Raw genomic sequence first — 22974 nt, forward strand, 5'->3', positions numbered from 1 at the left:
ATTTAATGGTCCTTTGAATTACCGCGCCCTTTGCTACGTAAACGAAAATACAATACGTGGACTGTTTATACGTATATTTTCGCTCGAAATTCAATTAATTCAACGCTTTAAATAATTTTATATTATTTGTCCAGAGGAATTTTGCTTTTATTATATACATAAATGATTACATATGTATTAAAATAGTAATTTTTCTATATAATTATGTTGAAGTAGAGTATTAAATAATATTTTTTCAGTCTGATTTAACGTTAATTTCTTCCTAAAATTTTTATTTTGTAATATTATTATTTATATTATTTCTTATTTAATATTTTATTAGTTTTCTCATATTTAAATATCACGAAATTATATAATATCACGAATACAGTTGACATTTGTATTCTGCGTAATATTTTAAATACAAGAAACACAATTCTACAATTGATACGTGTAATTTCGTAATTACTTATCGCGTGATTTAAAGACAACTAATATCAATTATAATGCAGTATTAATAATGATAATAGTACTTTCAAGAAGTTTGTTCTATTCTGAATAGAATAACTGTATATATTTTACGCATGGCTAAAATAATAAAGAGCGTATTCACAGATTCTAATCGGTAGCACGACATTTCGTTCCCCTATAAAGCTGCACACTTTGCTATTATTTTCCCATTTATCACAGATGCACAGAATTAATAATCACAGCATAACGAGGTAATAAGGGGATTGCTCTAAGATTAACTTAAAGATATTTTAGAAAGATATATTTTAGAAATTAATTATAATAAAAAAACTTATTTATGAAATTTCATTTATATAATAAAAAGTGACCAAATTTTTCTAAAGCGTAAATTGTTTCGTCTTCTGGAAAATTGTAGAGAATCGCTTGCGGCGTATAACGATATTTGAATGGATTGATTGGATTTGAATTTAAATTTTGGAGATATTTTTGATTTTTACATAAAATGCAAATATCACAGAATTAATGCCGTGGGCAAATACCTTGTGGTATATACGGTTTTTAGATTTTTATCGGTGTTATGACCTTTTAGTTCAAACACGTGCCAAATGAATGAGCGCCAGAAAGATAGGAAGCACCGGAAGCAGCGACGTTATCACTGCGTTGACGTTGTTCATACGTAATGATATAAGTATATTAAAAGTTCGATCGATTTGGAGAACATTTGTCTCTATTTTTAATAAGAGTATCACCTCGAGAATTGTAGCGCGTAATATGCACGGCGATGTGACGTCAAGTTGTTGATGTCTTTTATGATATTTCCGTGCGTGGAGTGGTGCGTTGGTGGTGAATAAATAACCGCACATGTTATGTTATCGTATAAAAATGTATTTAATAAATAACATCTAACAATGAAATAAAATAAGGCTTGCAGCTCGTCTTTATGCACTTATGTATGTATTACAGAGCTGGCGCGAATATTCACGGAACAGGCAGAGATATAAAATATGGGGAAGGATGTTGCGCAGTTTTTGAAATTCACTCGTGTCGTACACATGGTAGTCCAAAATTCGCTCACGTGTCTTTGATGATGAAATTGTTACTGATATGATTTGAAATATCATTAATTTGCGATAAATTTTCTCTTAATTGAACTGTTTAGGAGTTAACAATTTCTATAAAGATATAAATTTGAACAATTATAAATTAAATGATGAATAACTTCTAAGTTAAAAATTATTTTTATTAATAAGATATTTTTGTTAAAGATTTTTGTTAAAGAAAAGTCAGTTTCAAATTAGGAAGTCACTATATAGAGCATTGACGTAAATCGTGAATTATTTGTATCTGTTTCTTCGATCGTGGAAGGATGTAAAGGAAGCGATAGGAATCGGTCATTTCAAGAGTGATAACGATTTAAAACTTCCGATATTCTCTCTGAACTTACTTCAATATTGACTCTGCAAATACGTATACGCATGCGCATAAGGATGAGTTTAAACATTGATATGCATAAATGCAACATCGGGCACTGGTTGTGCGCCGAGAAGTAGTAATTTACCGCAGACAATTCCGTAGAATTCTATTTCCGTACGAATTTAAATAACTTGAGACTCAGGTTGACTTGTTTCTTCATTCTCCTCCTTTTCTTTATCTCTTTTTTTTTCTTTTCTCTCTCTCTCTCTCTCTCTATATATATATATATATACATATATATATATATATATATATATATCTTTCTTTCTCTGCATTTCTCTGCTACAATAAAATTTACTCAGCACAAGCTTATGCAAGTGTCATTCCCGTTGCACTAATGGAAAATATGAAATAACGGATGCATAAGAGAATAAGACGTCTCGTTATTATTCAGAAATCGATACAGCCTTCTGACATTCAAGTTTAGTTACATCTGCGGTTGTGTTACTTAATTGAGTTCTAAGTACGTTCTAAGGGAAATAAATTAGGCTTCCTTTGTACATTTATACAGAATGGCATTCGGTGCCGATCGCGCAATTACGCGAGAATGACGATTGTGACCCAGCTTCTCAGACTCCGGTGATACTGTGCAACCAAGGCTTGTAATAAGTCGTCCTCATGTACACACCCGGTAGATACGGAGCCGCACATTTAATACCGTGAGACACGGTCCCGACTAAGAACCATCTGCCGTCAGACCGTTCCATCACTAGCGGGCCACCACTGTCACCCTGAAGAAAATCATTACCGTTGTCTATAATTGTTTATGCAAGACCTATTTTCGGTATTAATCTCGCAGAATGCAATTATTTACCGCAGCATTGACAAACAAGTTAAAAGGATTAATCGCCAAAATATTGAAGAATATTATTAAAATAAAATAAAAAAATATTCCACAATAAAATAATGATAAAAACAATTAAAATTCAAAATAAAAAGTCAATATTATTAAGAATATTGACATAAATTTTCTACGTGTGATCAAGGTTAATTGCGCGTTAGCGATTAGGATTAAAAAGTAGTGCAGATGGTGGCTGATAATAAATGCATTTGATATTTCTCTCTAGAATGAAAAATAAGACCTGTACAATAGAAGATCAAATAGATTGTGTATAGTAATATTGAAGCTTATGTAGATTATGTATAGTTATACTGAAGCTTCGCACGTGCAGCCAACAAAGTAATCACATTATTTGCCATAAGATCAAAGAGGTACCGCTAACAGCTGGAACAGTTAATAAAGCTAATGGAATAGAGTAGGGAGCAACTCATCCGATTACCTCACAAGAATCCTTCTGGCCATTAGCGTATCCAGCGCAGAGGAAGCTATCCAAAATCAATTTTACGTGATCGGCAGTTTGGAACATCTCCTGACAAACTGAGTTCTCCATTATGGGCACTTGGACCTCCTGCAGCACCGACGGCACGCCACCATCTATCGAATGTAGCGTTACCGTTAGTAAAACCTTGACGGCGAGATGACACGCGAAAAGAAAGTCACGATAGAACCGCGGACAGAATTCGGGCGCGTAGGAGGCTATACGAGAGTCATCGTGAAAGTTGTTACTCTGCTCTCGTCACGGTAACCTGTTCCATTTTGTACTTTCTAGTCTTACGGGAAATTTACCGCATGAGTCGTGTACACAAAGGCGTTCGCAATTTACAAATTGGGTGAACGAAAATCGATACTCACTGTATTTAAGTCGGCCCCAGCCTGTGACCGTCGCCATTCGGCCAGTGAAGTCGATGCCGTCTTCTGGCATACAAATCGGTACGATGTGTTCGTCAAACTGCACCGGTGACTCGAGCTCCAAAAGCGCCACATCATTCTCGAATGTCGCTGGATCGTAACCGCGGTTCACGATGACACGGCGTACATTTTTCGTAACGCTGCGCTTTGGTTCCAACTCGCCCGAAATATCATATTCGCCAAACACCGCGACCAAAGAAGCCAGAAAGCTAATAACAATAAAATAATGCTATATTTGTATTTTTCCAATTGTTATTAGTTATGCAAAGCATCTCGTTATTTAACTGAATGTTGCTCGGTTAAGAAATCGATAAAAATTAAAATTATTAAATTTTCATATTTTTTACAAAACAAAATAATAATGGAAGTTGAAAATTGTTATATTATAGGGAAAGAGAAAGAGAAAGATATATATACATATATATACATATATATATATATATATATATATATATATATATAAAGTTAATATGGTATAGTTATATAGACATAAATATTTGTGTTAATTACTCATTTTCGATGAAATTTAAAATAAATTTGTATAACGTACCCTGGTTGACAATGGGCCGCTGTTATCACATATTTATCAGTGATAAGTACACCTCCGCATTTATTCTTCGTGAACAAGCCGAGCCAGGTCGCCTCGCGAACCAAAACTTGCCATGGCCACTCTCCGAAATCTGCGCCTTTTCCGCCGACTACTTTTCCTGATCTTTTTGAGACCAGAGGTCTTACGCCGCATTCTGTTATCGCAATTAATCATTATGGTGACCGTAATAACAGTCGTGATAATTGCGATTAAAAATATACATTTTTATAAAGGATTTAAAACAGAGTAATATAAGGTTTAGTGAAAAAGTAGAAAAGAAACGAGATTCCGATTTAGATGTTCGGATCTTTTATTTGTAGAATTTTTTACAAAAACTTTGCGAACTTGTCGACTGCTCACTTACGAGTCCTAAAGTCGGCTACGTTCTGCTGGATGACATTCGTTTCTGCAATGCTGCTTGCAGTCGTGTGCAGATTATATTCTTCTTCTAGAGGAATTGTCTCCGTACTGCTGGACGATGCAGTCGTGGGTTTCCTGGTCGGTCTTGTCGGACGCCTCGTTATTACTTGGGGCCTTTTTGTTGTGACATTCTGCGATGTGTTTGGTTTAGGTTTCGGAGTAGTCGCTTTAGTAGGACGCGTTGGCTTCTCGGACGACGATGGTTTCTGAGTTGGACGAGTAGGCCTCTTAGTGGTCGCGGATGGCCTCTTCGTCGTTGTCGACGATGAGGACGACGCCGGTCTAGTTGTGGGCTTTCGCGTAGGTCTTTTTGTCGTAGTGCTTCCAGTTGATGGTCTTTTCGTTACAGTAGAAGGTGTTGTTGAATTCTCTACGGTGCCATTTCGAGTGTAGACTATGTCTTTTAGATTCTAAAAAGGCGATCAGAAAAGAAGAACGAATTACACAAGTATTCTGTGTTAAAAACAAAGGTTCGTATTCAGTATTTAGAAATATTTAGAATGCTCATAACAATATTGAAAGCACTATAGTTCACATTGCATATAGAATTTCAGAAATAACGCATTTATTGATAAAAGTGCGTCCTGAATACGGATCGAGATATTTATTATTAATCCTTCAGACCTGATTGGACCATATTAAAAAAAAATTTCTTTTTTTTTTTTAATTTAATTCAAGGGCACTTTAATAAGTAATTAATATTAAGCAATTTTTCAAAAATTTAAAAGATTAAAACAATGTAGTAATATATTAAATGAGCTAAAAATGAACAAAGAATAATGCTTTAATTAAAAATAAGTTTAATATGTCAGTTTAACATGAACAATATATGTGAGACAACTTTTGACTTTATACTAATGTTTGAATTTATCTTGTCGCTTTCATGTTGTTCGAGCAAAATTAACTCATAAAGTGTATAAAATTTTTAGAAGCAAGAGAGAATAAAGAATTCAAAAGCAACAAGCTTTCAAGCTTTTTTAGTTTATAAGTATAAAAATAATGAGACATTAATGTAAACTGTGTTTATCTACTCGCAGCGCTCAAAGCGCTGAACATTAAACTATAGTTTAATCGCGTAAAAAACTCAAAGTAATCTAAAACTTTGTTAAATAACACAGGAGCATAAAACTCTCTCTGGTAAAAACAAATTATCTTGTTACCTCAAAAGTACCCTGCAGCGACTCGACGAGCTTGACAACGAAAGCGTCAACTTTATTTGTCAGCACATCGTCCTCGACGAACGTGGGCGTCGGAATATCGTGCTCGCTGATGAGTTCGATATCCGGATACCCGGTGTTATTGTATGCCTCAACAATTGTCGGCTTCTCCTGCTGCGAGATCGGCATGGAGATGTTAAGATTCGGATTCCGCACTGGTGGGAAATTGATGAGATCGTCTGGTGCCGCAGTCTCATCATCGCAAGGTGCAGCGGTGGTGCTGGTAGCCTTGTTTACGGTATCTTTGAATATAATATTATTAACTGGCGTCAAATTATTGTTTGACCAATTGACGCTGGACGTCGATGGCTTTAGATTGAACGTTGGTTTGCTCGACCACGAAGAGACCGTGGTCCAAATCACAGGCTTTTTCGTGCTCGGTCGAGTCTTTGTGCTTGCATTTTCCTCGATCGCCTCGGTGTTAACATCAATTGTTGGTTTCGCGCTGGTGCCATCCTTCAGATTGACACTGATATAGCTAGTAGAGACCACGTTGTTGTTAGCGACGTTGGAAATTACGGTGCTGATGTTGTGAGTTATGGTAGTGGACACGCTGGGTTTCTTGGTGATTAGAGTGATGGGTCTAACAGGAGTAGTTTTAGTCGAAATTGAAGTGGGCGACTTAGTAGTTGTGCCCGAAGGCTTCCTCGTGACGGGTTTCTGAGTAGTTTGCGTGGTAAAGCTCGTTCCAAGCGGGCCGAGAACTATCACGGTCGGCGCTGGAGGGTTCGTCGTAGGTCGGTTGCTGATAAAACTGCCGCTGGAAGCGCCGGAGTACGTTTGCGTGGATGGTCGTGAGCCACTCGATGTCTGATGATGCGACGTGTAAGTCATCTCGGTAGGTACGAGCTCGTAGTTGTAGTACGCCGACGAAGGTTTAGACTGTGTGAAACCAGGTTTGTAATAACTGTACGGGAAAGTCGAGGACGCGGGCGTTGTAGGTCGATAATTTGCAGAACTGACTTTGACATGATGGATAGGTTTTGAGGTCTCGTCAATACTCACCCAGGCATGAACCGGCGAGGAATTAGGAACCGGAAGAGTTACTGATACGTCTGCATTCGGTGTGGTGTCATTCAGAATGGAGATTATGTGATTAATGGCGATTTCCTCTTTGTCGTAAACAACATCATCCTTCTTCTTGTTGCCCGATGGCAAATCGTATATAATGGTGGGTACCTTCACCAAGTCGTCTTTGATGCTGGAGGAGGTCATTGGCGTAGTAGTTTCAATTTTTATTGAATTCGTCATCATTTTTGTAGTCATTTTCTTCTCGAATGTGTTTGCCAGCAGTGTGCTAGATAGATTATTCGTGAGCTTTTGCACGTTGGTGTACATCTGAGTCACCACGGGCACATTCATTATTATAGATGTCAATTTGGAAGCTTGCGACGTCAACTCTGGCATGGAAGATTCAGTCTGCTCTGAAAATTTTATCCACATATTTCCATCTTGTGTGATTTTATCGATCGGCATTTCAGTGGGGGAGGGTCGGAAAATCTCATCCGGATTATTGATCTCCTCGAGCATTGTACCGTTCTCATTCAGCAATATCGTCTCTGGATCGCTATGGTTATTCTGGCTTAGTCCGTGCGAGAACAACGCCGGAAGCTGATCGACTGGATCTACTATTTGCAAAATTTGATCGGGACTCAGCAACGTAGTGATTGGTTTTTCCCTTTGTGGATCTTGATGATTCTGAATATCATTATTAGAATCTGAATGCATCAATAATTCTGGCAATCTTAGATCATCGATAATGTCCTGCTGACCCAAAAGAGCTGGGAAGCCCTCGGCCAATTGATTTATGTTTGTCTGTTGGGGAAATTGAATTTTTTCGGCGTTGTTTGATAACGATAGCATCGGTGAAGAATCTTGATTCGAACTAGAGATCTTCGTGTACATCGTTTCGCCGTCACTAGAGACATTTGGCTTATCAATCTTCGTGATCTCGCCGGATGACATGCCAATCGGCATGCCGTCCGAATTCAGCAGGATAGGTATGTCGGGTACGTGGTCGATCTGTTCTAAATTGATAAACTCCTCGGTGCTGGGCAGATTATCGTTGCTATTCATCGAGCTCTTCGGTGGTAATTGGCAGCACGCACCGAAAAGGAAGCCGTCCATGCAGGCACCGACGACCTCACCGTTACGCCGTGTGCATTCATAATTAAACATGCATATCGGTGGCTCGCTCGACTTAATGCGCGACGGCAATGACGGCCGGCACACCTTCGGCACTATCGTGTAGCCACCGAACAGCTTTCTACCTGAAAGATAATTATAATAAAAGATCAATCCTATAAGGTTCACGACTTTTCTCTTTATTTTGTGCAAAAAGTTAATTTGAGATAGAATCGAAAAATAGCGTATTTCATATAAAGAGAAGCCTATGCGATGTTTTTTTATAAAAGATCCTGCACTAATCACATAGAGAATTGGTCCCAATTGATCAGTAAACGTGTGTGTGAGTTAGTTTTCAACATATAATGTTTTATAATGTGATGAATAAGAATGTCATAAATACAAAATTCAATAATGAATAGTTTTTGAGTTAGGATGAATAAAAGGTGTCAAATTGTGCTCACATAGTATTCTTTTGATATAGCTCAAAAATTATTCACTTTAAAAAAATATCGATTTAATACATGCGGTGTCTACCCATACAGTTCTCATCGTGTTAGTTCATATTAACACCAACATGGTATGGATTTAAAACCTTATTATTTATATCAACACCATTATGATATGGATTTAAAACCACATTATGTTGATATTAATATTAATACTAATACAGTGAAAATTACGGACACCGGTAGATGTAAAATCCACATAAATATTTTTTAGAGTGCATCAGTTTTGTATCTATGATATCTTTTATTCACACATATTATTATATATGTGGAAATTAAGTCATTTCATTAAGATCCAATTTTCCATATAATTAACGTGGGGTCTTTTGGTTTATTTTACGTGTATATCATAAGGTATTAGTTTAGAGAACTTTCGCAATTTCTGAAGAAAAAAAATCGGTAAAAGTTTATTTTCGTAAAATAAATTATCGTAGCATGTTGCGAAGAGGCATCCAAAGTTCGCTCCGGTTGGTATTTGGGTTGCGGAAGAGTACCGCGTTCACGTAGCTCGAGATACTGCCCCAAATTTCGGTTTACCCTTAAAGAGAAATCGAATATCGAATCGAGGATTTATTGGTTGCGATACGTAACCCGTGGTAGAGACGTTAAATAACCGTTTTTGCGTGGGCCAAAATGTATGGACATCGTTTATCTTTGCAATGTTTCCATTTTAGTCACTGATGTTGCAATAGAATGAACGAAGCAAGAAGAGTATAAATATAGATATCGCGTAGATATCGATTCATTTAAGAATCTCGGGAACGAGAGGAAGGTTATTTCTTCAAAAAGTTATCCTCGCTCTTTCGTTTAATTCCCATCTCATAGATTTGACGATAACATCTTTCCTGTTTCTCTTGCTTATTTCTCTCGAGCACGCGAGAGAAAATATGAATCAGCATCAATATTGAATTAATATCGGGATATACGGCGAGAAAACGTCGGTTACGAGACGCACGCCCGTTTTGCGCGTGTGTTGTGTTCGCACATACGCGGCTATATCTTTTTCCGGTTATGCTTAGCTGACCAAAGCATAGACGAGCAGGCATGTAGGCTCTGCTGCACGTGCCTTCTATGCGCTTGCACACTGCCGATATATGATGACCTACTCCGCGATCCGTCTGGATACTCGCGGTTGGCGTTCCAGATTTTTGCTATGCGTGGACTCTCGCGTCTTGCCGATCTATCTCATATTTATCAGTTTTGGTATACTGCATTCGCTCGTTTCCAAATATAACACATACCCGAAGAACACAAACGCCTAAAACTCGCCATAAAATTGTCTGAAATGTTCTACATTTCTCGAATGTCTTCTAAACACCTTTCGTCTTTCGGATTTTTTTATATATCACAAGATAAAAATATTACAAGATATAAAATAAATATCAATTGCGATAAATGTAAAGTAATAAAAAATATTTATCAAATAACAATATGGAATAAAAATTTGCGCGATAAATTTTTTTTATTTGTGATGTTAGAACAATATATATATATATATATATAATGTATGATAACAATATCAAGTTATGATAGAAAGTTTAAGTTCTCAACTGATTAGGAACTTGAAGAATTAAATTCATCGTTTTTATATCCCCGCTCTTTGTTACGTAAATATGTTCTCGCGCAAAATTTACATATTTTTTGCGACGTCCGTCGTGGGCTGTACAACTTTCTTTTCTACGCGACGCGGAAAATAGAAGAGGGCAATTTGCAATTTAGATTAGCCGCGGGATTGTGCACAGTGTTGTGAAAAATGGATTGACTACGTGAACCGTAGGAGCGCGGTGCCCATTCTGGAGCATGTAAGGCATGCTAGTTAATAGACAATATGTATGAAAGCATAAAGTGCATACACCTTAATTAATCATTGTAAGACATGTGACGCAATACAAGCATTAAACGTTCATTGTTGATATTACGTTTAACAGAGGTTTGCTCAAAATGGAAGAGCGTTGTATTAAATACTCATGATGATCTAAAAGCTTTGTAGCAAACTTCGTTAATTGTTTACGTAAATTAAATCGAACGTTACTGCCTGAGCCTTTTTTATATATACTGTTTCGTGTACTGATATTTATCTGATGGATTATATAGATTATATCTTACATCTTAGATTATATGTCTTTTACACAATGAAAATAATTACCAAGCAGTTAATGGTTTATTGATCTCAATCTATAACCGATCTCGAGAAAATGAGCACTTTAGAAAATACTTATATTAATGTGTTAAACACATATCGCGATAAAGATGATGATGCACAATTTCCTGCGAGATGTGTTTTTTCATTTATTTTATCATACTGCAACGATAAAATATATGTTGGGGACAAAATATGTTGGGCACAAATAGCAGTAATAATTAACCCGTATTATGGTTAAACTTTTTGCTCCTGTATGTATTTCCTACGCGTATTGTCGTGTCGACAGGATGCAATGTGCATTTGGAAACAGATAGGACGAAAGCAGCTAAAAATATGGGTATTATTAAAGCAGATATATAAGTTGATTCTATTAAAAAGATTCATTTCACTCTACATTTTGTATCAATCTACATTTTCTATTATATTTCTGTCACATTTGTGTTATATATTTTTTTCAATTAATATGATATTTTTATTATTGCCCTGAAATCTGACAGTAATAATCAATAATTGATAAAATATAAGCTCCGTTAAGCGTTACAAATAAATAAATAGACTCTTATTATTATTATTACTGTCTCCGTGTTTAAAAATATTATGCATTTATCATTCAAAAATTTAAATAAATCTTTATTTTAATTTTCGCATTAAATCTATCATTCTTTATAATTGATAACTTGGTTTTGTTTTTACAAGTTTCTTATTTGCGCGTCATATAATCATGCAGGCACTCGATAAAAAAATGTTCACTGTTTTATAGATCCCATACAAATTGATATAATAAATAAATCGAAAGAGAATTCTCAACGAGAAGAAATTTCACGCGCTGCGAGAAATGTCATAAAGTATTATAGAGCTGTAAATGCCATCGCGAGTGTCGCGCGAGCCACAAAGTCTCTTGACACAAATCAACGTGCGAAAGTAGAGAAAGGTAAATTTCTGATATATAGGGCAAAGTCATCGTTAATAAATATTTAAATATAATAGTTACATGTTTGATAAACAGCCAGCTTGTAAGAATAATTTCGAGAGAGAGCGTCTTTTGGATTCACGACGTTGATAACTTGACATGTTCGATAGATGACATTTGAAAATTCGCCGTCAATAAACAAGAGTGTCCTAGAATTGTCGTCTGTTTAACTGTGTTTAATGAGAAGCTTGAAGTCAATCTTCTTCTCGCAGTAGATTCTCATCGTATAGAATCATAATTTATCGTTACACTTTAATTTCCAATGTTAAATATTATTTTTATTAATTGAAATTTGTGTTTAATTTTTATTTAAATTGATTCAATTATACATTAATTAAAACCAACTGTTACTTGTTTATATCAATCTCACGTCATATTTTAATTAATACAATTGAATTAATTTTCTTCAATTGAAGTTCCCCAAATCGCTTGTTATATGTCACATTAAATAATCACGTTTAATGATTCAATATCACTGTCGTTAAAATGACCGTTCACGTTGTGAAGTTTATTCTCCATAAACACGTCAATAACATTTATAATTGAGTGAATATAGAATATATTATATATCTGGAACGATATTGCTCCGACAACATGCGCCACTTTCATCTCGAGTACCGCGTAAATATCTTAAAAATTTTATGTGTTTCACAAACTCATAAACGAAACGTCTCTCTTGTGATTTTTAAAGGACCCGCGTGTAAATAGAATACAATGTCAATATTTGCCGTGCCAAAAATTCGTAAAAACGCGATGAGTTAAAACGTGAAACACTGACGCGCGGCTTTTCTCCGACGACCCTTGACCTTCCTCTCATGCTCGCCGGAAGGGACCGAAAGCGGCGTACGTGAGACATCGATATTCGCGCAGCTCGGCAGATAATCGAATTTCACCTCGTCTGTATTATACGCTCAACGCGCGACCGGAATAAATGGCATATGGCGAAAAGCTTCGTTCTCGGCTCCACCTCTCTGTTGTTGATTTTGCTCAAAGAAAGACGGAAAGTAGAATTTGGTGTCAGTAATGACCGCCGACTTTAACATATCATTTTGTATGAGCCAATGGACAGTGGTATGCATGTTAACGAGAATGCATATGCGAGAATAATTTGTAAAAGTAGAAATCCAAGTTTTGCCTCATTTTCACGTTACTCACGTATATTACCTTCTAATGATAAATAAAAATAACTTATTATGCGGAAAAAGATGTGTTTGAAAAATTATGTAAATTATATGGGTTATTTTTTTTGTGTTAAACAAGTTTCTAATTTCGAATTCTTTAAATACATATGTGGAATAGAGAGAGAGAGAGAGAGAGAGAGAGAGAGAGAGAGAGAGAGGAAAAGATATACGTTAATAAAATATTTGGTCCTATTGAACTAGATATATGAAATGTAGATGGTATGAATTACCTTCATTTTGAGGCGTCCAGGAGTGAGAAGAGACACATGTCAGAGTAAGAAAGATGAACAGCAGACAGACACCTTTCTCAACAACCATCTGTAATGAAAAAGTATTTTAAGAAAATCTAGATACTTATTGAGAAAAGACATTTATCTTGAAAGATTTATATTAGTTGTATATTAAAATTTTAAGGAAATTTAAAATTAAAACGTTCTTATCAAACTTAAAGGTAGTTCTGCTTTAAGTCAACGTTAATTTATTTATAAAAGCTCTTGGCACCAGCTCAACGACGATCTTAAAGCACCCTTTAGTTTTAAAGACCTGACTTTGAGACATAAAATATGACGTAAAAGATATATAGAGCATTATATTCATATAGCACTTATATTCGCAAGAAAAAGCGGATAAGTTACAATTTTCTTTCTGCGAGATACAAACTTACTTATCCTATTCATTAAACGCGCATTACGTTTCAGCCAGAAAATTTCTCCATTCTCATAATGACATAAATGTATTCAAGTACAAAATAAGTGAGAGATAGCGTTCACAGAAGATATTTAGTTGATCAATTATATTCTCTCTTTTCAAGTGAATAATTTACGAAGAGATAACATCTGTATTGATTGACACATTGAAAAGAGATCTGTTTTTTAAGTTCATCTTCAGCATAATTGTTCAGCAGCCATAATTTTTCAGAGCTAATTATCAGATCTACATATTGGCACGTGTTTTTGTCCCTCATAACGGTACAAAAATATCAGCACGTCTCTCACACGTATGCCAGAAAAACTGAGAGTCGTAAGATGATTCCCATGGCGTATTCTCTCAATTAATTTTATTTTACAAAATACTAACAGTTAATTTTACAACAATTTATATGCACTAACGAACATTTATTATTTAAAATTCAACTATGTATAGTAATTTAATTCCAAAAATTAATTAAAAAGTTGAATGAGATATGACATAAATAACGTAAATAATTATCATTCATATAAAATGGATATTGATTACGATATTAAAACCGAAGATAATGAAGCGTATAATATTACACCAAATGGATCGTAAATTATCATATTAAATTTATTTTAATTATAACGAATACATATTTGGAAATAAATATCTCATATTTATCTCTTCGCATATTCGAAACAATTTTATCGAAAAATATTTTTATCGTATGTTAAAATGTGGTTTATGCTCAATTTATATAGCGTATCATTTCAAATTACAGTTATTCATTAATGAACGAGTGAATCCAATGACTGATAATGTAATGCTTATAATGGATGAATATATGAAGGGTTAACCAATATTTCACAAACATGGATCAATGCTCCTATATCACGTAGGTGTGTGCTTGCACACACAAAAAAAACGCAGGTAAACGTGAGAGAGTATATGTAGCTCTATTAATAACTTTTGCAAGAAGCAAAAGGTCAAAAAAGGTTTACGGACGCCATTATAATTTATAAAAATATAAATTTGTATCTAATTTAATCTAATATACGATAACGATAAAAATAGAATTAATTGAGATCAAGACAAATCGTACTGTTAAAATTTTAAGCGAAACACGAAGCGCATTTTTACTCGCTTTCTCACTTTTGTCAAGTTCATATTCAAAGATTTTTGAAATTCCACGAATACAGTATTCGCACACGTTTCACACGTGAATCGTCAAAATGTATGAAGAGCAAACATCGCCTTGGACCTATGTGTTTCTTCCTTGTTGGAGAAGTTCACGCTCACAAGCAAACACGAGCGCGCGCGTATGTTCGGAATCCCGTTACAGTCAGTCACATAAGCCCGATGATACGTTAGCTGTGGACGAGACGAAGGAACGGGAACGAGATATCGGAGGAACCTGAAGGTAAAGTCGCTGGAGATCTTCGGCGATAGAGTAGAAGCCTTGATGAGCGAGACGAGGAGAAGAAATGGAGAGACGATGAGAAGCAAAGATACGAGAATGAGCGTCGGGCAAGCCGTTGCTCGCTTTAACACAGGTTCATCAAGACACTGGTGACCCAGTTTACCAATTCACCGACATTCTGTCCCATTCCCACCGTGGCCTTGCTAACCCATTACAAAGTTCGTCTTCCAACGTGTTATACGAGATTACCGTCATTCATTTAAGTCAGTGTCAGCGAAAATACACGTATCTGTGAGTTTTAAGATACTGCTATCTGACTTTTGGAGTTCTAATTTTTTAAATTTCGTATACAATGCTGGAAGTTTCCGACCAACTTTATTGTATAGTTTAGATAAAAAATCTTTACAAAAGAGTAAGATTTAATATAAAAGTACTTAATGTATTCTAGTATTTGAAATATTCGTATTCATAAATTGATTATAAATTTTATTAACTTATAATATAAATTGAAAAATAGATCGACAAGAATTATCATAAAATTATATGTTGGAGGAAACTTTCGACAGCTGTATATCTCACTGTATATCTCAAATTTAAAAAATTGAAAATTTAATGGATCGATGAGATGCAGCAGCATTAAAACTGAGTTTTATATTAGGTAAGCTTCGTAAAGTTAAATTGTAACAAAGGAGTAATTTAGGTACATAACGATTGGCTTGTCAAATGATAGTTTCGACATAAGTTATAATAATGTTTTTGTCTATTTATGGTCCGTTCGTGCCGCTCTGATTTTTAATGCGATCCGTTAAAGTGAACTGTTGTTCCACACAGACACGTGAGTTGATATGACTATATTAATACTCTCACCTGTTAACCTAAAAACTACGGAACATCCGGTCGATTATATGATGTTGATTAAATGTACCACAATTATGCTAATTTCATTAAATATTGGATGATTATACTAATTACATAAAATGTATTTGAATTATATGTATGCATACATACATATATATGGTATATAATGTGACTCGCATTTATATTATAAATTATGCCGTTTGATCCGTAAAATATAATACATATTTAAAAAATAAATATGTGGAAACAAATTAATCAAATTAAAAAATATTTCACGAAATGTTTTATGACGATGTTTTCATTAAAAGGAGAGAAAACTTATGATAGATGATAAAAGATAACATAAGTAAAATAATAATAAAAATCAAATAATAATTCAAAAGAAAAATAATAATGAATATATATTTTATTTACTTTTGCATATGTAATAAGAACTTTTACAATGCAAGGAGACGAGATTGTAGATTATAAATACGTAATGTTTAACTTGTATATTAACATAATCCATAATTATGAAACATTCTCTATTTAAAGTTAAGCGTAAGGTTAAACATACACTTCATTATGCACGGCTACCTTGATTCAGGGTCGATTGAATTATGATAATGTCGGTATATCGCGTAATAGTTGCACAAGGCTTATATCGTGAGAATGTTACATCGTTATATGCTGTTAACACACAAGTGCGAGCCTTTCGTACGCCCTACGTACGGCCGTGAATACGCGGAAGTCACTTTCGTTGCAGGTGTTTCGTTTTCGCGTAACATTTTCCGGTCGTTGTCAGTGATTATATCAATCAACTCGAGAATTCAACGCACTTACTTCAAGTAGCATCCTCCACTTTACTTTTTTACACCCCCTTTTTTATGCTGTAAAATATGCACGCATAATAAGTAGCAAAAAAATCAAACTTATGTTGCAAAGCAAAATGAGAAAGTTAAAAGACAAAAAAAACAAAAGATATTAAGATAATAAACAATAATTTAATGTTCAATAATTATAATAATTATAATAAATTGTTTCAACTACACAGAATCTTTATTCAGAATCTTTTAAACGAAATTTTATTCTTTCAATATTTATTCTTGCACTCTAATTTTTAAGTTTTTTAAAATTGATTTGCTTAACTGATGAGGACTCTATGTAGTTGAAATGTTTTATTATTTTTGACAATTTATTGGACATTAAATTATGATTTTTATTATCTTTAGCATCTCTTATTTTTCACTCGGTTCTTTTTACTTATTTATACGTAACTTTCTTACTTATACGTGCATCTATATATGATATATATTTTTATTATTTACGTCAAATTATATACATCAAATTTCTCATCCATGTCATTTCGCGCTTTCGTTGCTACGTTTATTGATCGTTGACAGCACAAAACCGCGACGTTACATTCCCGCGGACATTACTTTCCGGGCTATCTGCCGCAGTGATCAATGGTAAACGAGTTCTCTCTCTCTCTCTCTCTCTCTCTCTCTCTCTCTCGACGTGCTTTACTGCCGGCAGAGAAGGTATACAAGAGAATTCTCCCGGTGAATCGGAAAAAAAATGTTTGCGGGAAAACGGCGAGATCCCACGTTTGCACGCTCGTCACACAGAGGATCCTTGCCGAGAGGATCCTCTGCCAACCTCGACCTCCGGCAAGGCGCGAATCATCAGAATTGAAAATTCTTCCGCGTTCATTGGCCGTTCGTCACTGAAGTATCGTGAATGCAAGTGCGTATGGTACAATGCACATACGTACGCGTAGATATACACATGTACAGAACCTCGGAGAAAGCTTAGTTTCGATGTGATTGGATCTTGATTATTGGATCTGGGTGACCCGATTGCCTCAACGGGGGCTTCCTCGTCCTCGACAACCTGTCGTGTACCATCAACGATTGATGCTACTATTAACGATCACATCATGTGCGTGGGTGATTGATGACGCCGAAATGCCATTACAGCATTAATTTAACGCTGAAAGTTACGACAGAGACAATTGATGACATTTGACCTTTATTTCTAATTTCATTCTCATTATAACTTTGTTAATATAACTGGAGATCTGTTTAGTACCGTTAGAGTTTTTCAAATTTTTGTCTTGCTAAAGTAATTTTACGAATGAAAGAAGATTCTTTTTTCTCATGAATTAAAGAAAGATTCTCTTCACACTCAGCCTCGTTTCCGCGATTCGCTTTTCACGGATAAGCGCGATTTGAATTAATTCAACAGGTCGGAACGTCTTTGGCCTCCATTTTCTCTAAGTGAGTGCAAGCATGAGCGTCAATTATCGAGACGACGGTGATTAGCGAAATAATCTGAGAAAGTAGGGAACTCGTGCCATTCGAATGGAACACAGAAGTCCGCGAAGTGACCACGCGAAACTAGACCTAGGACGAAGATGCAGACGGCCGCTGCTTTCACTCGATCGCATCGTTTAAAACATTTCGAGCGCGATCATTCGTGCAAAACCGATCGATTCTTCTTGCGCTCGTTTCAACACGGAAGACTCAATGTCCCATCGCCTTGTATGAAGCATCGAAAGTGATAGCCGCAGTATTGTACGTTAATGTGGCAATGATGATACGAAAAGCTGCGTAACCATTTGCGGTTTATCAGAGCGATTTTGTCAGAAAGAGACTTTTTCGATGAAAGCGGAAATCCTGTTTTTAATCAATTTTTTACATACTTAAATTTTAATCGGTAACGGTTTTACAGGTTGAGATTAATTTATCTATTTATAATTTAATTTATGGATATAATTTTCTTTTTACGTTTCATAATTTTCTAAGCATAATTTTATAAATATAACACTTTTTAATCGGTTTATGTGTATTAATTATACGTTAATCACGATTTATATATTAATTTTTATGTTAGTTAAGATTATAGAGATTATTTTATTAAAATCAAAGAGTTTTCATTTAGATAATTTATTTACGTTAAAGCTACGAAGAGATGTCGATAGATATTCAAGTAAGGAAAACGTGATTCGTATATTTAAAAAATCAACGGGTTAATTTAATTCTTTTCACGTGAAAAATCCGCATTAGCGGTGAATTTCTGTTTGCATGTGAATTAACTTTAAAAGGCGCCATGTGTTACAAATGCAAATCTTTTTTTTTTACGGATTAACCGGTTAAAGGCGTAGAAGCGTTAAATGTGCGAATGAGTCTACATGATTGGAAAGAGTGACAACGAACTGTCGAAGCCTCCGACAACCGTTACGACCCGCCACCACATACCTGGCTCAAATACACATTGGACGTGTACGTACATAAAAGATGTACGCGATAGACATTGCTTGGGGTCAACATAAGAGATCTTTTATCCGTTCAAAGAGTATCTTGTTAGATATATATATGAGAAAATTATAGATCCTTTAAAACTGAGAATACACACCTCAATCGATTTATTAGTTTCCTAAAACTAATAAATCTTGATTTGTCTTCTTAAGCTACTCGCATGGACTTCTTCGTTGAACTAAGAGTCAACTCAAATATAAGAAATATAACAGTATATATTATATACACAGTATATACAATATGTAAAGAAGGACAAAAGTTTAAAAAAACATGTAAACTGGCAAACAAGTAGGAAGGTTAGTCAGGCAGAAAAACGCTAACGATCTTTATTTGATTTTTATGACAACTTGATAATGTTTACCGAATATAACTGTGTTTACGGCGGACGCTTAAGATTCACCAATCTTATGCGTGACCGTTGCACGCATGAAACTGGTAACGTAAAACTGGAAGCGTAATTCGCGCGATGCTGACTTCTCGTGATTCAGGTGTGCGCACTTCACGGTTACTGCATCACGTCTTGTCTACCGGCGAACGAGGGCAGGTCCGAGCTGCAAGCCAGGTCGCCGATACCTGTTACTTGCGTCATCGATTTGTGTGTCGCAGATCTTCCTGGTAACTTTCGGCGTCTAGCTCGAGCAGACGCATCGTGTCGAGCACGCTTAATGACGCGTGGACGAAGAATGTACGGAGAGAAAAAAGTTACAGAATGAAAGATCGAAATACCCTTTCATAAATGCGATGTAAATGGTCTTCTGTTTGCGTCTTCGGAATGTATGTTGTTTTAATGCCGAGAACATGGCTTTCTCCGATGGGAATCAAATTATTATCCGATCTTGTTTTAGTAAACGGTTTGAGCTTCGATATTGATTAAATTTCATGCCGATTATCTCGCGTTAAATTTGCTTTTGTGAGAACAAATTTAATATGAATTACGTTTTTATATATGTATACATATCATTTCCCTAAATATTAATTAATACACACGATGATTTTTCGGTTCTTTATTACACTCAATGGATTATTCGTGTCCTGGATTAATTTTCATCACTTTTATAAAAATTATTGAGTATTTCTTACGTACATTTTAATATTTTTAGAGAGTGTTTGTAAAGTTGTATATTTAAAAAAAAATAGAGACCATTATTTAATTATTATATTCTAATATTTGAAATATATTAAAAAATGCTTAGGACATGAATAATCCACTGGTGTGTACTAAGAATTAAATTTGATTCAATTTTGTGATGACATTTATGTCACATTTAAATTTAAAAATAGATGAGCCTATTAATAAAGTATTCCAATGGTTACAATACTAATAATATTAGAACTGATTTATATATTTATTGCATAATAAATATATGAAACGAAAAGAAAAGAAAATGCATCAAGACATTTAATCTGGATCCAAATTTTAATTATAAAAAAAATAATAAATATTTTAAATGAAGATAGTCTTTTACTAAAGTGCTCTTTTACTTATTTATTTTTTAAAAGACACATGTTGCAAGAGGACATCCTCTTCTTTTCTTTTCACTTAAATATCCATATTTATACGCTGCTTTTTTTTTATTAGAGATACTTAAATTCACATTCTGTTAAATATAGAAATTCGTTAAAAGTTTTCAAGTCGAGAATATAATATATCATAAAAACAAAGCAATTCCTTCTATTGAGACACGAGGGAAATTATCTCGTGCTCGTTCCACCAGCCGCACCATCGATCAAACAACCCCTTAAGGGCCTAGCCACTTACCGTGCAGCGCATTAACCTTGGGTGCAACCGAGAGGGCACGTTAAGCGCGTCTCATAACGTTGTTTTAATTCCGGCAGACGACGGGTCCGCTCTTCCGGTCTGCTTCCACGTGAGAGAGGAAAACGCGACCTTGCCCTTGTCGTGGTCGGATCGTCCCTTTCACGATGGTTTCCCTTTTGAGAGATGATCACTGATTCCCTCCGCACTTCTTCACTGAACTTGCTCTCGTCTTGCCAGTCGATTCGCCGACATGAATCGTGTGCAACGTCCGCGATCGAATTTCGAACCGGTGCACCGACCTCGTGTGTCTCGATCTTCTCTTATCGCGCGCGTTATTACATTCGTCGATCGTCAACCTACAGGCAACATCGGCGGCGATACCAGGATTCGTTCTTGCGAGACTAGCTACCGATCGCACTTGAAAATCTCTGTGACTCTTACGCGCTCGCACCGATCTGTACCGCGCGATCGTCCATCCGGCTAGCAAACGGGATGGTACCTGTCTGGCCGTCGTACCTTGTGCCACGGTATGTGTTGCTGGAATCGCATGGCTAAGTCATAAGCGGCGCCTTCGAAGATCGGTGGTGGTGGCCGATCCGATGGTGGAAGTCGTTTATGGTGGTGGCAACACAACATTCGACGGAAGCCCGGTTCGATGAAGAAGGGGGACCGTTTCTGCACAGAAGACAGAAACCGTCGAACGCGAGTAGGGAGTCGGGAGAAAGACAGAGAGAGGGAACCAGGAGAAACCAAAGTAGGTCAGTGGCCAGGTCACGTGGAGAAGAACGGGGCCCAACGTGCAGGACGGCGACACACTGTCCTACTCATCCACCGGCCGCTCTTGGCCGCTCCAGGTTCTGTCTGCCCATTCAGGAAACGCTTCGTGATACCATCGTGAAAATGAGATGTGATCCTACTCGACGTCTTCTCACCGTTACTCTTCCCAGAAAAGAGAAGGAAACCTCTGATGGGAAAGCCAAATAAGTATCGCTCGATGAGTGTGATGACAGCACATAGTCAGCTGATAACGTCATGACAAGGCTGCACTGTTCATCAGCCGTGTTACTCTATGCTGTGTTAGCATTTATACTGATATCTATTTACAGTTTTTAAAAAAAAAATGTCACTTAACTTTTAAAGGATCTTAAAACGGAGGTTTTAAAATTTTACAGTTTTTTCTTAATAAGATTTGTAATAACTCGTTATTACTCGTTATTTTAGTTTCTTTATTTTAAAATACGACACTGTTTTAACGTCGCTGTACGGCTTTTCCAGTCTGTAAAATTTAATAATAAGAGTAGTGAATTGAATAATTGAGCAATTCTGGCGTTAATGTGCTACCGTTTTTAAATAAAGAGTCAACAGTATAGTTAAAAGAATAGTTAGATAATATTTACTAATTCGATGTCGTGAAGATCTATTCTACAAGTGAGTTTCTTACGGAAGCAGCTAAATATGTTTTATGCCTCTAGGGTTTCGTTCTGCAGAAAATACATTTCCGACATGGAGGAGCTAGAATTCTAGTCATAACATTTGTTCTTGTCTCATGCGAAACGATAATCGTTAAGATATTGCCTATAGAAAATGTTCCAGGCTCTCTCTCTCTCTCTCTCTCTCTCTCTCTCTCTCTCTCTCTCTCTCTCTCTCTCTCTCTCTCTCTTTCTTCCCACCTCTTGTTTTATTTAATTATTTTTCAATGAAGATTATGGACAACAGTCTTTGCAACAAGTAGTTGTTCATCTGACATTTCTGTAGTAATATCAACAAAAGGAGCTTTACGTAATTTAATTTTAGAAAAAAGGAGCAATAATGCATAAAATTAATTAAATTAATGTTACCTTTAAAAACCGTTTGAAAGAAATGAACGAGTTTTCTTCATTACGTCGACAAAAATTCCAGAATTTTTCATTTTCTACGATGGCAATATTTTTTACAGAAGAGAAAGAAAATTTATAGCAGTGAAAATGAAATTGCCGTTCGTTTTTCAGTATCGGACTATTGTTAATTTTACATAGCAATTTCGCGCGATGGCGCAAGCCAATTTTTATATTTTTGCAGTTTTACATTTCGACAAATTTCGTGATAAATTGTAAGCGTTATACGTGAAATCAGTTTTATTTTTTTTATTTTGTATTAC

At 35.6% G+C, this 22974-nt stretch overlaps 1 protein-coding gene across 2 annotated transcripts; it reads right to left on the reverse strand.

Moving 5' to 3' along the window:
- Window positions 1-1314: 1314 nt before the first annotated feature.
- flz (transmembrane serine protease filzig) lies at window positions 1315-21396 on the reverse strand. Of its 2 annotated transcripts, XM_011055388.2 has the most exons (9): window positions 20838-21396; window positions 13057-13144; window positions 6905-8169; window positions 5843-6781; window positions 4627-5092; window positions 4224-4416; window positions 3617-3882; window positions 3204-3358; window positions 1315-2654 (listed from the first exon to the last, which is right to left on the reverse strand). In XM_011055388.2, exons 1-9 carry the CDS (start codon window positions 20847-20849, stop codon window positions 2493-2495), a joined length of 3546 nt encoding a protein of 1181 aa, XP_011053690.2. In that variant the 5' UTR covers window positions 20850-21396; the 3' UTR covers window positions 1315-2492. The 2 variants fall into 2 exon arrangements, with proteins under 2 accessions (XP_011053690.2, XP_011053688.2); XM_011055386.2 differs by having other exon boundaries at window positions 5843-8169.
- Between the last annotated feature and the right edge of the window lie 1578 nt (window positions 21397-22974).

This window comes from Acromyrmex echinatior, chromosome 15 (genome assembly GCF_024713525.1).
Source record: "Acromyrmex echinatior isolate Ae372 chromosome 15, ASM2471352v2, whole genome shotgun sequence".
Classification (NCBI taxonomy): Eukaryota; Metazoa; Arthropoda; class Insecta; order Hymenoptera; family Formicidae; genus Acromyrmex; species Acromyrmex echinatior.